The sequence below is a fragment of the Phoenix dactylifera genome, chromosome 14, assembly GCF_051530095.1.
Source record: "Phoenix dactylifera cultivar Ajwa chromosome 14, Ajwa_hap1_PhDact_Kaust_v1.1, whole genome shotgun sequence".
In the NCBI taxonomy this organism is placed as follows: domain Eukaryota; kingdom Viridiplantae; phylum Streptophyta; class Magnoliopsida; order Arecales; family Arecaceae; genus Phoenix; species Phoenix dactylifera.
The window spans coordinates 27,577,031-27,590,254 of NC_143203.1; the positions used below are offsets into that span (position 1 = coordinate 27,577,031).

A 13,224-nucleotide genomic window follows, 5' to 3' on the forward strand; every position below is an offset into this window, starting at 1 on the left:
ATTGCTCACAGATTGTGGACCACTGAACTCCTCCGTGACATATGAATTCCTGGCTCAGATAATTGCGGTTGGGAAACCATTATTGATTGCCAGAAACATATAAATGCTAAGTACTTTACATGAAAACATGTGCTGCGAACATTAACATTCTCATTTTGTGAAATGCTCCTCTCATTCTCCACAGGGATACAGTGCCACAACATCAGACCACTCTAAAAGAATTCTGCATCCCCCACTAACTTCCCATATACTTATCTGTGCACAGTAAAGGCCCTACAATATCTGCATGCGCTTACAACACTGCACACAGAGTCGTCATGTCCTTTGGTCACCGATAAAGTAGGATCACCGATACAGTAGGGTCACCGATACAGTAGGAATATCATCACAACGTATTCCAATAAACCTGAAAACAATCAGGCACTCAACTATCTGTTTTCAAAAAACTAGTATAGCGTGTAGTCATCCAGATTCCAGTGCTCGAGTTTTTATCTCAAAATGGATATAATTCAATCTGATAGAGCTTTTCAACATAATGGCCTTTTCTAAATTCTCCTGTTGTTTTGCTAATTATAAGATTTTATACATGGGTTATTTACAAAATGCTATACAAAGTTTTCCTATCTTGATTATTTGAAGTACATACGACATAAACATGATAAAATAAATGAGCTGAAGACATGAAGCAGCTCTTAGTCCAGTACCTACTTGAGCAACTCTTTTCTGAGCCTCCCATGATTGAGTACAATGGTGACACCAGAGCTCAGGCACAACACAAATTAGTCATTAAAGAGACAGATCTCAACCTAGTGAAGATACTCACATTTCAGGTCTCGCTAGCAAAAAGCAATGGCGGGAGAGAGCATATGAAGTGCAAAAGAACAGCTAAAACCGGTGTACTTTGTGCAACATTTGGGAGCCAACTGCTGGAGTGGATAACTGCTCTGAACTAGGTGAAGCTTTTATTGGATGATCACTAGCTGGATCACTTGCAACCTGTTTAGTCGTTCCTTTGGCAACACTTGTATCTCTGTCTGATTGCTGGGACTCCATCAATGATTGAACCTGATGTAAATTTCTATCATCATCACTAACTACTTTTACCTTGTGCATGTTAACAGTAATGTGTGCGTATAGAAGTAAATCATAATCAAGTTGAGACAACCAAAAAGTTCTAGAACTACCATTTCCAGACGTTTCTTGTGGACATCAACAGGTAACTGCAATTGTTACAGAAATGCATCAGGATTCGTGGAATCATCAAAGAAAAGAAAGTATGTCCACAAACAATCTACTGCTTTTAAGATATATTTACAAATATCAGATCAAAATTGAAGGATTTGATGATTTAGAAGGGAAAAAACAAAATGAGAGAAACAATAAAACAGCAGTTGAAGAAGAGGGGGAAAAAGGAGGAGGATTCAAGGTACAAAGGTTAAAAATGGGCAGTATGTCTGCGTGGTGCTTTCAGGCAAGTGGCAGGAGATCTAGCAATGCAACCAACAGATAGACATTTACTTTTAGAGCATACTTATGAATCATGCTCGAAATCCAGTACCAAACTCTAGGGTTTTGTTCCTCACGTTCCTAAGTTTCTCTAGTTGGGTACTTGCTTGAAGAATTATTTGTTTGCAATAATCATTAAAAATGGAAGACATACAAGCATCGTTGTCAAAAATGGCTGCACTCTCATGTCAAAATCAACCAGGATGAAGATGCAGATCATCCAAGGTTGCTTCCTCTTCATGTTATACCATTTGAAGCAACAATTGTTAACAATAGAAACATAAAAGTATCACAGTCAACAAGAGCAGCATTTTCATGTCCAATCTTTCAAGTTGATGAGGCTCTTCTAATCCTCTCACATTGATGCATCTATTCAAAGTTTGCTTCCTCATATTATACCACTCAATGCAACAAAAACACATGTGCACATACATACACAAACAAATGCGTGCATGTGCAAACATATTATATCACCAAAATAGTTTCCTGCATTCTTCATATTAGTTGAAGAAATCTTTGGCCCTGATTCTTTGGATAATTTTTGATGGGATTGCATTTCTTTTTGATTCTCTGGCTTATAATCTATGCCTTAAAAATGGACCCTGCATCATGTTCTGCATTTACTTTCTTAGTCAATTAATTAATTTACCTGTGAAGTACATAGCACTCATGCTCAATTTCTTGAACTACATCAAATTAGTTTTGTAAGATCCTTGTTACTCGTACAGATCTTTATTCTACATCCATTCCACAATCAAAGAAAAATGGCCCAATTGCTTCTCTTCCACAGAGGTTGGTCTTCCATTGTACAACAAATTATTATTTGCAATTAATAGTGCAAAGCTTCTCTATCAACTATCCAGCATTTCCTTAGCAGCGACTTAATTGACCAATTTATGAATCAAACCAACTCAGAACTCCCTTACTACTCATCCTTAGTTAAACCTGAATAAAATGTCAAATATCTACAAAATGATTTATAAGTTGAATATCAGAAACTCCTTTTTGTTAAGTAATCATTAATTCCGACATAAAATCAAGTGTGTTACGATAATTTTTTAAAATTATTCCAAAATTTTAAAGAACTTGAAGCCATTACTTCGAATGATATAATGTACTGCACATATAGCATATTATATTATTATTTGGACAAGTTCACAGAGTACCTTTAATTAACAAACATAAGCAGCACATGATGCTCGTAGCGGAGGCTGAATTTTGACAAGAAGGGTGAAAGGTTTTCAAGTTGTGCACGATCTCAGTTTGTATCAGTACCGAGCACTCATGGATATGATATATATAAAATTCTGGTCATTATTATCTTGGCTCAAATAAAATGATATGTTCAGAAATATTGGCTGATATGGTATCAATATATGCACTGATATTTTTCAGTCATTTTTATACTTAAATAGACTTTTTTAACTATTAATGCCTAAAAATGGCTGTTATTCTCAATTGTACCATACCAACCTAGATTTCTATATCTCAGTTCCAATATATCAGCCAAGATCTTGGAAACTCTCAGTATTTTCCAGAGTTCCTCAACTTCCACCTAAGCTGAGATAAACCGAGATCTCTGCCCATCTCAGTCTCAGTCAACTATAGAGATTTCTGATATCTCAGCTTTTAAAAACCTTGGAAGGATGTGAAAACATGCAAGAAGGATAGAACAAAGATGTATACTAACTTGATATCCTAGAACAAAATGAGAGGGTTTCAGTCTTATTCAAAACTTCAAATCTCTATTTGACTTACCTACATAAAGGAGAATGGTTTAGAGAAGCTGTCTAACTAAAATAATGTCACAGTTAAGCAGTTGCATTGCAAGGCAGACATCAGGAGTATTGACACAACTTTTCTAAGGTTTGTAAATATAGTGCACTCGACCTATTGTGCACTAAGAAAGAAGATGGGGTGGATGTTGAGATCAAGAAAATAATAATACAGCATGTGCGAAGCATCCTTATTTCTGTTCTTTTTAACTTAAGACATATGGTTTGTTCTTTTAATTGAAAATGCCATTTGAACAATATCATAGGATGAAAAATAAGTAGCATATTGCACCCAAACAACAGACGAGATAAGCAAACCAAACAGCATCAAGCATTGATCATCGAGCATTTCTTCCAGAACCTTATTTTTGTAATAACCACAAAAGGGTAGCTTTACCAGTTAATTTACCTGCACAAGTCAAAAAATAGAACTAATAATGCTTCTACACCACCAAGCTCCCTTTGACCCAACACATTTTGGTTTTGTTTATATTCTAGATACAAAGGCTTGGATTTTGAAGCAGATTAAGAATGCGTAGGTATATTTGTACTGCAAATATTTGAAAAAAAAGAATAACAATTGAAAAAAAAATAAAGAACATTTCTTACGGATTTTCCTTGGTGATTTTGCTCCTCCTTTGTATAACCTGGAACGGTCAACTTCCAGTTTTTCTCTGCATAAGATCTTCCATCAATTAGATTCTGGAAATTAAAATAGCTAATTTATAGCAAATGCATGTTTTAAAATTTTCATTTAAAAATCACATATTAGGAACAGACAATGGGGAAGCAATGTTTTTTCCTCTTACATTTGGAGTTTGCTGAGCTGATACCCAACATCAAACAGCAAATTTTCAATTAAAAAAACCAACTATTAAAAGAAAAAAAAAAGAATTTGCTATCGCCAGCATTTGAAGTTTATATGAACAAATGAGGATTAAATGTACAAAAAGGTTTGCTTTAAGGAATAAAAATAAAAGCAAAAATCACCTGTTAATATTTGAGTTCAATAATTATTATATGTAAGTAAACCAAATGGACAGAAATGGTAATGAATGAGTTGCAAACCTAGGTGCAGCAATACATCCTTGGCCTCTAACATTGAAGATTTACGATGCTTTGCAAGACTACATGCAAATGTGGTAACCTGAAAGTAGCCAAATCATCTGATATTAAATCAGTAAGTATAAACAATATAAGACAATTGACAACAGCCAATATGACTGGGACTTGTTTCCAGACAATAGTTTACAGGCCACAAGCTGCAAGAAAACATACTGCATAATATGATGCAATACGAATGAAGGGGCATATAACAGGGACATTAACCCAAGCTATTATTAGCTGGTCAAAGTGCAGCTGAATTGCATGGTAACACAGCATGAAACAGTGACAAATGATTACTAAAAAGGATAGCATAAATTCTGAAGTACATGTGATGAATGTGCAAGATGATACAACTTCTTCAAAGTGTTAAAAAACAAAGACTAAAACAGGTGACATGAATTTTGAAAGTTAGCCAATCTACAAAGGACAGTGTTTGGTCCACAAATACTTATAGCTACTCTCTAACTAGATTGATTAGGTCAAGACTAGCCCAAGTCAGAGCATGCAAAGTTTACATTAGCTTCAGTACATGAGTAAAACAATGTTCAGCAAGCAAAACCAGCTTTCTGGCAGAACTAATAGACACATTCATATACCTGTCAGCACAAAGTGTACTCATATATAATGACTTGGCAAGTATCATCCAGAGACATATATCTAGAAGGCAACTGATTTTTCTTTGGACATGAAGCAATTGAATGCTATAAAAAATCTTGTATCTAATTATAGTGAAAATGTATGTGATTTTAGTGAAACTGTCTAATGAGATCTGCATATCTATGTTCCAAATTCTGGCTGGAGGATCTAAAATATTTTTCTTCTAGACCTGGTGTATCCTGTACATCCTCTAGTTTTCTTCCTTGTGCCATTCCTGTTTGATCATGTTTCTGAAAACATTATGTTAATATAAGAAATAATATTTAGCTTACTTCAGTTTAAGCATTAGAGACTGTAGCATTCAGGTTATGTAGGAATCATCACTAAGGCCCCCCAATTTGTTGCCACTCAATATTAATGGTAAACTTTCAAAGCATAAAAAACAGACATTCACAAAAATTATAAAATTTTCCTTTGAATATGAATGGAACTCTTTCCTGTGGATAAGTAGTTTCTGCTGACAGAAAAATCAGATGTACATGAATTAAATTTATTATTGCTTATGAATTGTAGGACAAAAAAATTTCACTAGTCCCCAAAAAAATGTGGATGCTGTGTCACTCACCGAAAACCCACCACAAGCATGACGCACCGAGCAAACACAAAATCAATGACACAACTTGATTTTAGTTTCCATTCAAAAGCAATTTCAACAAGCATTTTACAGATTCCACTACTTATATTTACAAGATTATGTCCTTCAATTTTGAGTAATAATCGCACCTTTAACCCGAGTCTCTATGGATTCAACATGCCTGCGCATATTCTTTTTTGGTTATCGTGTCTATGCATTTTGAATGTTGAAGCTTAAAATTGCTCAAGAGAAGGAATCACCAAAATTTAATTGTTGAAATAAGAGAAAAGGAAAAAAAATTGATAAGCCAAATTCAAAGATTGCATTGTTAGTTCATAACATGAAAATGGATAAAGTATTCCAGTTATTAGCACAAATCTATAATAGATGTCATTTGTTGTATGTAATTTAACTACAGCCAAGTAAAACATTTAGGATTTTCTATGCAAGCAAAATACAAAGACAATGGCTCCCAAAATACTGCAAAGTCAAACAAATCCTTGTATAAACTATCAAGGCCCATAGTTCGGAATCATTTAGCTAGCAGTGCCCTTGAGAGTAAGATCATACACAACCCAACCTATATAGGTCAATGCGCAGTGACAGCAAGAAAGGTGAGGATGGACTAGATAAGGTTCATCTATGGCATTCTTTAGACTAAGTGAAAACTGGTCCTAACTTATAATTGAATTTTGGTTTTTTTTAATTGTCAAACGTAAACTTATTTAACTCCATTATGACATGGAGGAAACAGATTTGAAACATGGAAACAGCCTCTCCATGCACGGAGGCAAGGCTGCGTTACATCTAACCTTACCCAAACCCCATAATTGCAGGAGCCTCATGCACTAGGCCACCCTTTTTTTCTAGCTATCGAACTTGTTAGGTATTGCCCAATCTCCCCATAAACTATGGCATAGTTTGGATGGATATGTCAAAACAAAACAGGATCTCCTGATGCAATTGGTCACATATTACTCAGAACAGGAAAGAAAATAGAAGATCGGGAGTGATTAAATATCACTACCGATGACCACAGCATGGTTGTATACTGTATTAGGGGAAGGAATGTGCATTACTGAATTAATGAAGTTGTCAGCCATCTCCAAAAGGAGGTCTTCAACTTCGGGATCCAGCTTACATAGGGGATCCACCTGAAAGAATATCAAATAAACATTACAAATTAAATAAATTCAACATATAATAAATGAATGCCTAAAGCATTTTAAGATACATACTTAAAAAAAAGAAAAACAAGAAAAAGACTGCCCCATATATTATACAACACAATTATTAAGTCACTCGTCAAAAAATGAAAACAAATAAACTATATAATTACAATAAATTTAACATATATAGCATGAAAGCCTGAAGCAATTAAAGTGATAACTTAAGAAAGATGCTTTGATAGAAAACAAGAAAGAGAGTTATTGCCTCTAGATGCCTTCACATGGACATGCATTATTTCCATCTTTGCACATGATCGTAAACATTTAGTCACCGATAAAACTAATTCCATCTAACATATTGGTAATAAAGGCTGTTCTTCCTGAGTTCACCATCCATCAATTTTACCATGTTCATCTAATACAATGTAGTTTTAACTGCATTTGCTGATACATTTGATTGACTTAATCATTAAGAGTCAAAAAAAAGTTTGCACCATGATTATCCTGAAGTACTAATCTCCTGAATGGTTTTAAGTTTTAGCCTTTGTTCGCCCATGTCGAGGAAGCACCAGCAGTAAGCACTGGGTTGGCAGGACACCTATTAAGTGATTTTAAAACTTGTACCTAAAAAGTGACTTATCTTTTTCCCAACCTTTTTCCCAACACGAAACATGTATGCAAGTAACGTGCAAGAGGCGCTTAACTCTTTGATCTGTCATTAGTATAGAAATAGAATCTTGAACTGATTTAGATAGCTAAACCACCACCAAGCTCAGTAGAAGATGCACCTGTGAAACCAAATCCTGGATCTTTCTCTTTCCAAGAAGTTGATTCGTTGCTTCCATTCCTTGACTTGAACTACCACCAGTCATAGATGCAGGTGTTTCCGGTTGTGATCCAGTCAAACTTACAGATTTTTGGGGTGCAGGCCCTGGCATCCTTGGAGATTGCTGCTGCAGCTGCTGTTGCTGAAGCAATTGTTGTTGCTGAAGCAATTTTTGTTGCTGTTGCTGTTGCTGAGCACCCAGCTGCTGCTGCTGTTGCTGAGCACCTAGCTGCTGCTGCTGTTGCTGAGCACCCAGCTGCGGCTGCTGTTGTACCAGTTGAGAGATTTGCTGTTGGGTCAGGCCCATGGATTTTTGATGCAGCTGAGATGAAGACAGTTGTTGTGGCAGGAAGGCTTGCTGCTGCCTCTGCTGTTGTTGAAGGTGATAGGAAGGAGAAACTGGTGCACCCATTGATGGCTGCATTTGCTTCAGCCACTGCTGCTGCTGCTGAGAGAGAGTTGTCTGCACCAGTGCCGGTTTCCCATTTTGAGTTAAACCAGGTAACTGGGGGTTCATTGCTGCAAGCGATGGTGCCCTTGGTAAGCTTTGACCAGGTAGCTTCTGCTAGATGGATTCAGTTATGAATATTACTGTTTATTTCAAAAAAATACAAGACAGTAGACCGTAATAGTTGCAAATCCAGGCAAGTAAACTGAACAAAGGTATAAGCAAGTCATCCTGAATTCAAAAGTGCTGCATAGCCTTGCAAATCTCGGTAATGAAGTTGCTTATGTTTTGAACATTCTATTCCATTAACTCACTCATTTCTAACATCAATAAAGGCTACCATCCTGTTCAATCTCTACTACAATTATGCTCAACTCCATCCACCCCTCTCACCCTGACTTCATTTCATGCCTCCAATTTCCATTATAAATGTTAGATGGCCTAAAATATAAACCATGCTTCTAGCATGAATTTTGATGATGATGTGGAAAAAGTTGCAACACAACCACCATACTTATATATGGGGTCCATATTTTAAGGATGATGATAAAGGGGCTGGCCTGTTATGGAATGATATGAAGCAAGAGCAACAGCAAATGAAAGAGCGATTAAGGATGGCAGCAGGTCAGATTCGTTTGGATTCAAGTGGGGTTAATTTATACTATCGAAGGTCCATTGGTCTGAGGCCTAATCTATCTCAACCTGCCAGCAGGTGACAGTTCCTCTCTCAACAATGTTAGGATGAGTAAAGAGAGGAATTGAGGAACAACCAACATTGACAAGATAAGATCAATTTGTCAATCAGAAAGGGGGTTAGATCAGATTGGATCATGGATCATAAGAATCCATTCCGATTCTTTCAAATTTTTTTAAAATACAGCAGAAAAATGGAGACTTAAAAAAAGAGTCAACTCAAAAGTGGATGAAAATAAAAAACCACATATAGAAAAAGACTAGTTTCCACCATCATAAGCCCATAAATAGGAGTCTATTGAATCGACCATCTTGTATTAGTTATCCAAGATGTCTAAATACTACCCATTAATGCAATTACCATTTTAGGTAAAATATTTTAGGGAAAAAGGATTGTATGTTAACAAATAATTGTAGAAATATGAAAATTTGCTTCTTTTCTTTAACTCCATCAACTCCGCATTTCTTTATTCACCATTTGAAAGTTTGAAAACCTCAAGGGCTTTCCAATTTCACATGCTCGAGGCTAGCTAGTGACAAATATGTAATTCTAAAAGTCAAAAGGTCAATAAATTATAGGAAATAAAGTAAAAAGGGTTATGTGATACATAATACAGATTTAGATCTTACAAAAAGGGTGTCCTAGTGCACAAGGCTCCTACCACCGCAAGGTCTGAGGAGGATCGGATGTTGTATCCTTACCCCTGCATGTAAAGAGTCTATTTCTATGTTATGAACCTATGACATCCAGATCATAATGGAGCAAACTTATCATTGCACCAAAGCACGCCCTCATAGATCCAGATCTTATTATCCTAACTAATCCCAATTCAAGGATGAGATCTAGATCATTTAGGGCCATTTTGATCTTGATCATAAGATCTTCATGATGAATCATAAGATCTTAGCAACAGTGTGAATAACCAAGGAATAAAAAAGAAGATACCCGTTTCAAGTGGGGCAGCAAGCTATGGCAGCATGTTTTGGACGATGGACGAGGGATGGTGGCACAGCAATGGGGCCTTTGGTGAGGCAACAAGCAATGGACCACCACAAGGAGATGCCAGCAGATCATGAACTGCTGCAGGGGTGGGGTTGATGGGTTGCGACAAGGCGAGGCTGATGGGCCATGATGACGGAGAGAAAGGGAGAAGGGGAAAGGAGGAGGATCAAGATGTGGAGGAGGAGAGGAGAGCAAGAAATGGGGGATAAGGAGGAGAGGTAGGACAGTGATTGCGAGGAAAGGGTGGGATTAGAAAGGAGAGCAAGAGACGGGAGAAGAGAAAAAGAGATCAGGGAGATTGCAAGATAAAGTAGAGAAGGGATTAGAGAGGAGAGGTAATTTGGGAAATTGTGAGAGAGAGCGGAACTAGGATTTTGTCTTATATATAATACACTATAAATATAATATTAGTATTAAATGTCTTTTATTGTGAGGGAAAAGGTTGGTTTGATCCACCCCAAAACCAAGCAAGAATGATGGACCCAATAGGTCTAGTTAAATAGGTTTAGATCAAAATTGCTATCCCTGAGAGCAATGATTAAGAACAGAAGACAAGGCAAAATAGCAAAGTTCCAACAATTATTTATCATGTTTTAAATTCACACATATAGACAAATAGACAAATGAAACAACTCATGAATGATTTCATGCATTTTTTTTGTTAGTCAAACACCAAAAAAATCAAGCAATGGTGACATGGCATTTGCAAAGCTTTCATTAAACATCTAACATTTATTCAATACCTTTTACTTAGTTATCTTTTAAGATTGACAACTAGAGTAGTTCATAATCAATTAGAAGATACCATCTAGGAAGCACTAATATTTTAAATTACATGCCATGTTTATATTGGATACCTATCAAACACCAATACTTGTAGGATACCTCTTAGATACATATCCGATAGCTATGTCAAGTATCTATTTTTTTAAAATTAAAAGAAGTACTCCCGATACTTCATGAATACACTCAAGATACCTCCTAGATGCATCCACTGAAGAGGCGCAAGGGCATTTTCTTTCTTTCTTTTTAACGCTGACCATTAAATCATGAACGATCAATTTTGTATTCCATGATGTTAATATGAAATACGAAGTATGGATTGGTGTCCATAGATTTCAATGACTAAATTATAAGCTTCAAAATTTGATGCTATATCAAGTATGTCTTATGTTATTTTGATAGCCTACTATATTTTATGAATACTTTGTATATGCATATACGCGTAGATATTTCTATATTTATGCATACATGGATGTAAAATACATATATATATATTCTTTGACGTATCCTACTTGTTGCATTCTACTTCTTTCAAGATTTGTCGTATTGGCGTATCCATATCATATCATATCCTTATCTGCGCCCGTGCTTCATAGGATACCATGTACACTAAGACTTATGGATTAAATGTTTTGAACTTCACTCGAGCCCTGTATTAGAGGATCAGAGTTTGTTTTCACCAGCGTTATTAAAAAAAAAAAACTACAGTACAGCTACTTTTCTTTTGGTGGTGGGTTATACACGACTCTTGCATGATCTGAATAGGGAAATAAATCAAAGCATAAGTTGAAAGCTGTCACAGGTAGCTACACTTGCTCCTTAATCTAAGTAGGTGGGTCATAAAAGAAAGATCGCATATATCACTCCTGTCACATGGAATAATTTCTTCACCACACAGAAAGATTCATAAAAAGTAGCAGTCAGCTTGGAGGCATGCCTGAGAAGATGCGAGAGCCATTTGTTGCGACAGCTGCTGCTTCTGCCTCATTTGCCCCTGGGCAAAACGTTGCTGACCATATGACGGAGGTCCATTAGCTCTTAGCTGTGGATTCAAACCTAGCGAACCCATCACACCCACTGTCTGCATCCCTTGCAATGCCTGCCCTGATGAATTACCGGGATGCAACTGTGTACCTTGGGCCAAGCCCATCTTCTGCCTTGGCTGCAAGTAGATAAGAAGTTAAATAGCTCTTCATACCACACCTACTACAATTAGCGAAACAAATCCCCAAGCAGACAAAAACTTGAAAAAATTCACCCTTAGTTTGTTCATTTGAAAATGATGCACAATTTTAAAAGCCTCCCAAGATTCGGTTTTATTTTGTCCCAATGCTATGCACCAGAAGTTTTCAGATTCCAGTTGCAAATCTGGGCTCTCCAATCAACTTATTTCTTTTTCCTTCCAAGACAAAATCAGTTATAATAAAGACTACTGTTAATTGGCATGTAAAAGAACCAGGATTTATAAAAAAAAAAGCATCAGAAATCCAATCTCCCATCTACTATGATTAGAGAAAAATAAGTAACATAAAGAAGTATTCATTCATCACAAATACAGTTCTCAAAATAAAACAATTGTTGTTCAAGAAATCCAAATGAGCGAATTGCACGTGGAGCAAGGGCAACCGATCACCTGCGCGAGCATCTGGGACGGCAGATTGAGATGCGACACGGTCTGCCCAGGCAGCATTGGCAGCTGCCCGGCCTGCCCCATTGTCCCCGCCCTCGACATGCCGGCAGCCAGCTGCTGCTGCTGCTGCGCGCCGCCAAAGTTCATCTGCCCGCCGTACACGCTTGCGTGCTGCTGCCGCATCGCGTTGGCCGCCAACGCCGCACCATACTGCTGCTGTATCTGGCTTATCCTCGGCATCGAACCCGATCTCAGGAGGCCCTGCTGGAGCTGGAAGCTCGTGGAAGGCGACATCAGGCTCTGCTGCTGCTGCTGCTGTCGGTTTGGTAGCTGTTGTTGTTGTTGGGCTTGGAGCTGATGCTGTTGCTGGGATTGGGGATGCTGTTGCTGCTTCGAAGCGTAATCCAGGGGGGCGACAGGGTTGATTTGGGGCTGGGCTTGGGGGATTTGGGGGGAGGAGATCCGGGAGAGGTCGCTGATGGAAGGGGATGGGGGGATCTGGGAGGACGGGAGATTAGGGTTTTGGGGGTTGAGGGTTGGGATGGGGTCGCCACCGCCGCCGCTATGGGTGCCGAGGGGCTTCTGAGGGGAGGAGGAAGTGGAGTTCTCCGCCATCACGGAGTTTTTTTTTCTTGGATTGGACTGGTCGTCAAGGCGGAGTGCAATCAATGGAGAACTCGGAGCGCATCGCCGAGAGAGGAAGGGAGAGACTGGGGGAAAATTCGGGTACGAGGGAATAGAAAGAAAGGCGAACGCCGTTCGGGAGTTTGCGACCTCGGTCGGGCGTTTCTGAGTTACTTGTTCGCCGCGGTTTGGTTGGGATACCGCTTTCCTGTCGGTTCTATATATTTTGAAACCAAAGGGCCGTGCACCAACGCCCTTCAAACCACACACGCTTGCTTACACACATGCTCTTGAAAAGACAAGCATGACATCCACGTGCGATCGCCTATGCCTCCATGGATCCTTTGTCGTAGAAGTTCACAAGCAATTCCGGTTGCACTGATCCCTGGTTTGATTTTCCTTTTAAAATATATGAAAGTGTTGCTAATA

At 38.0% G+C, this 13,224-nt stretch overlaps 1 protein-coding gene across 3 annotated transcripts; it reads right to left on the minus strand.

The window, feature by feature from the left end:
• Nucleotides 1-541: 541 nt before the first annotated feature.
• Nucleotides 542-12,988, minus strand: LOC103697462 (transcription initiation factor TFIID subunit 12b-like). Of its 3 annotated transcripts, none has more exons than XR_015973012.1 (8): nt 12,175-12,988; nt 11,479-11,703; nt 7,577-8,176; nt 6,699-6,773; nt 4,350-4,447; nt 3,891-3,955; nt 1,185-1,220; nt 542-1,065 (listed from the first exon to the last, which is right to left on the minus strand). XR_015973012.1 is itself a non-coding variant. In XM_008779323.5 (8 exons), the coding sequence occupies exons 1-8, from the start codon at nt 12,784-12,786 to the stop codon at nt 886-888; spliced, it is 1,872 nt and encodes a 623-aa protein (XP_008777545.3). In that variant the 5' UTR covers nt 12,787-12,988; the 3' UTR covers nt 542-885. The 3 variants fall into 3 exon arrangements, 2 of the variants coding, with proteins under 2 accessions (XP_008777545.3, XP_008777554.3); XM_008779323.5 differs by having other exon boundaries at nt 4,350-4,428; XM_008779332.4 differs by lacking the exon at nt 1,185-1,220 and having other exon boundaries at nt 647-1,065; nt 4,350-4,428.
• Nucleotides 12,989-13,224: the final 236 nt, after the last annotated feature.

Bases quoted from the DNA above. Each gene is read 5' to 3' on its own strand.
- LOC103697462 (XM_008779323.5), bottom strand. From the start codon at position 12,786: ATGGCGGAGAACTCCACTTCCTCCTCCCCTCAGAAGCCCCTCGGCACC. The intron at 8,177-11,478 runs GCATGCCTCCAA...TCCATCTAGCAG, and splicing joins TGGCTCTCGCATCTTCTCAG to AAGCTACCTGGTCAAAGCTT. The intron at 1,066-1,184 runs GTAGTTCTAGAA...AATTTACATCAG, and splicing joins ACAAGAAACGTCTGGAAATG to GTTCAATCATTGATGGAGTC.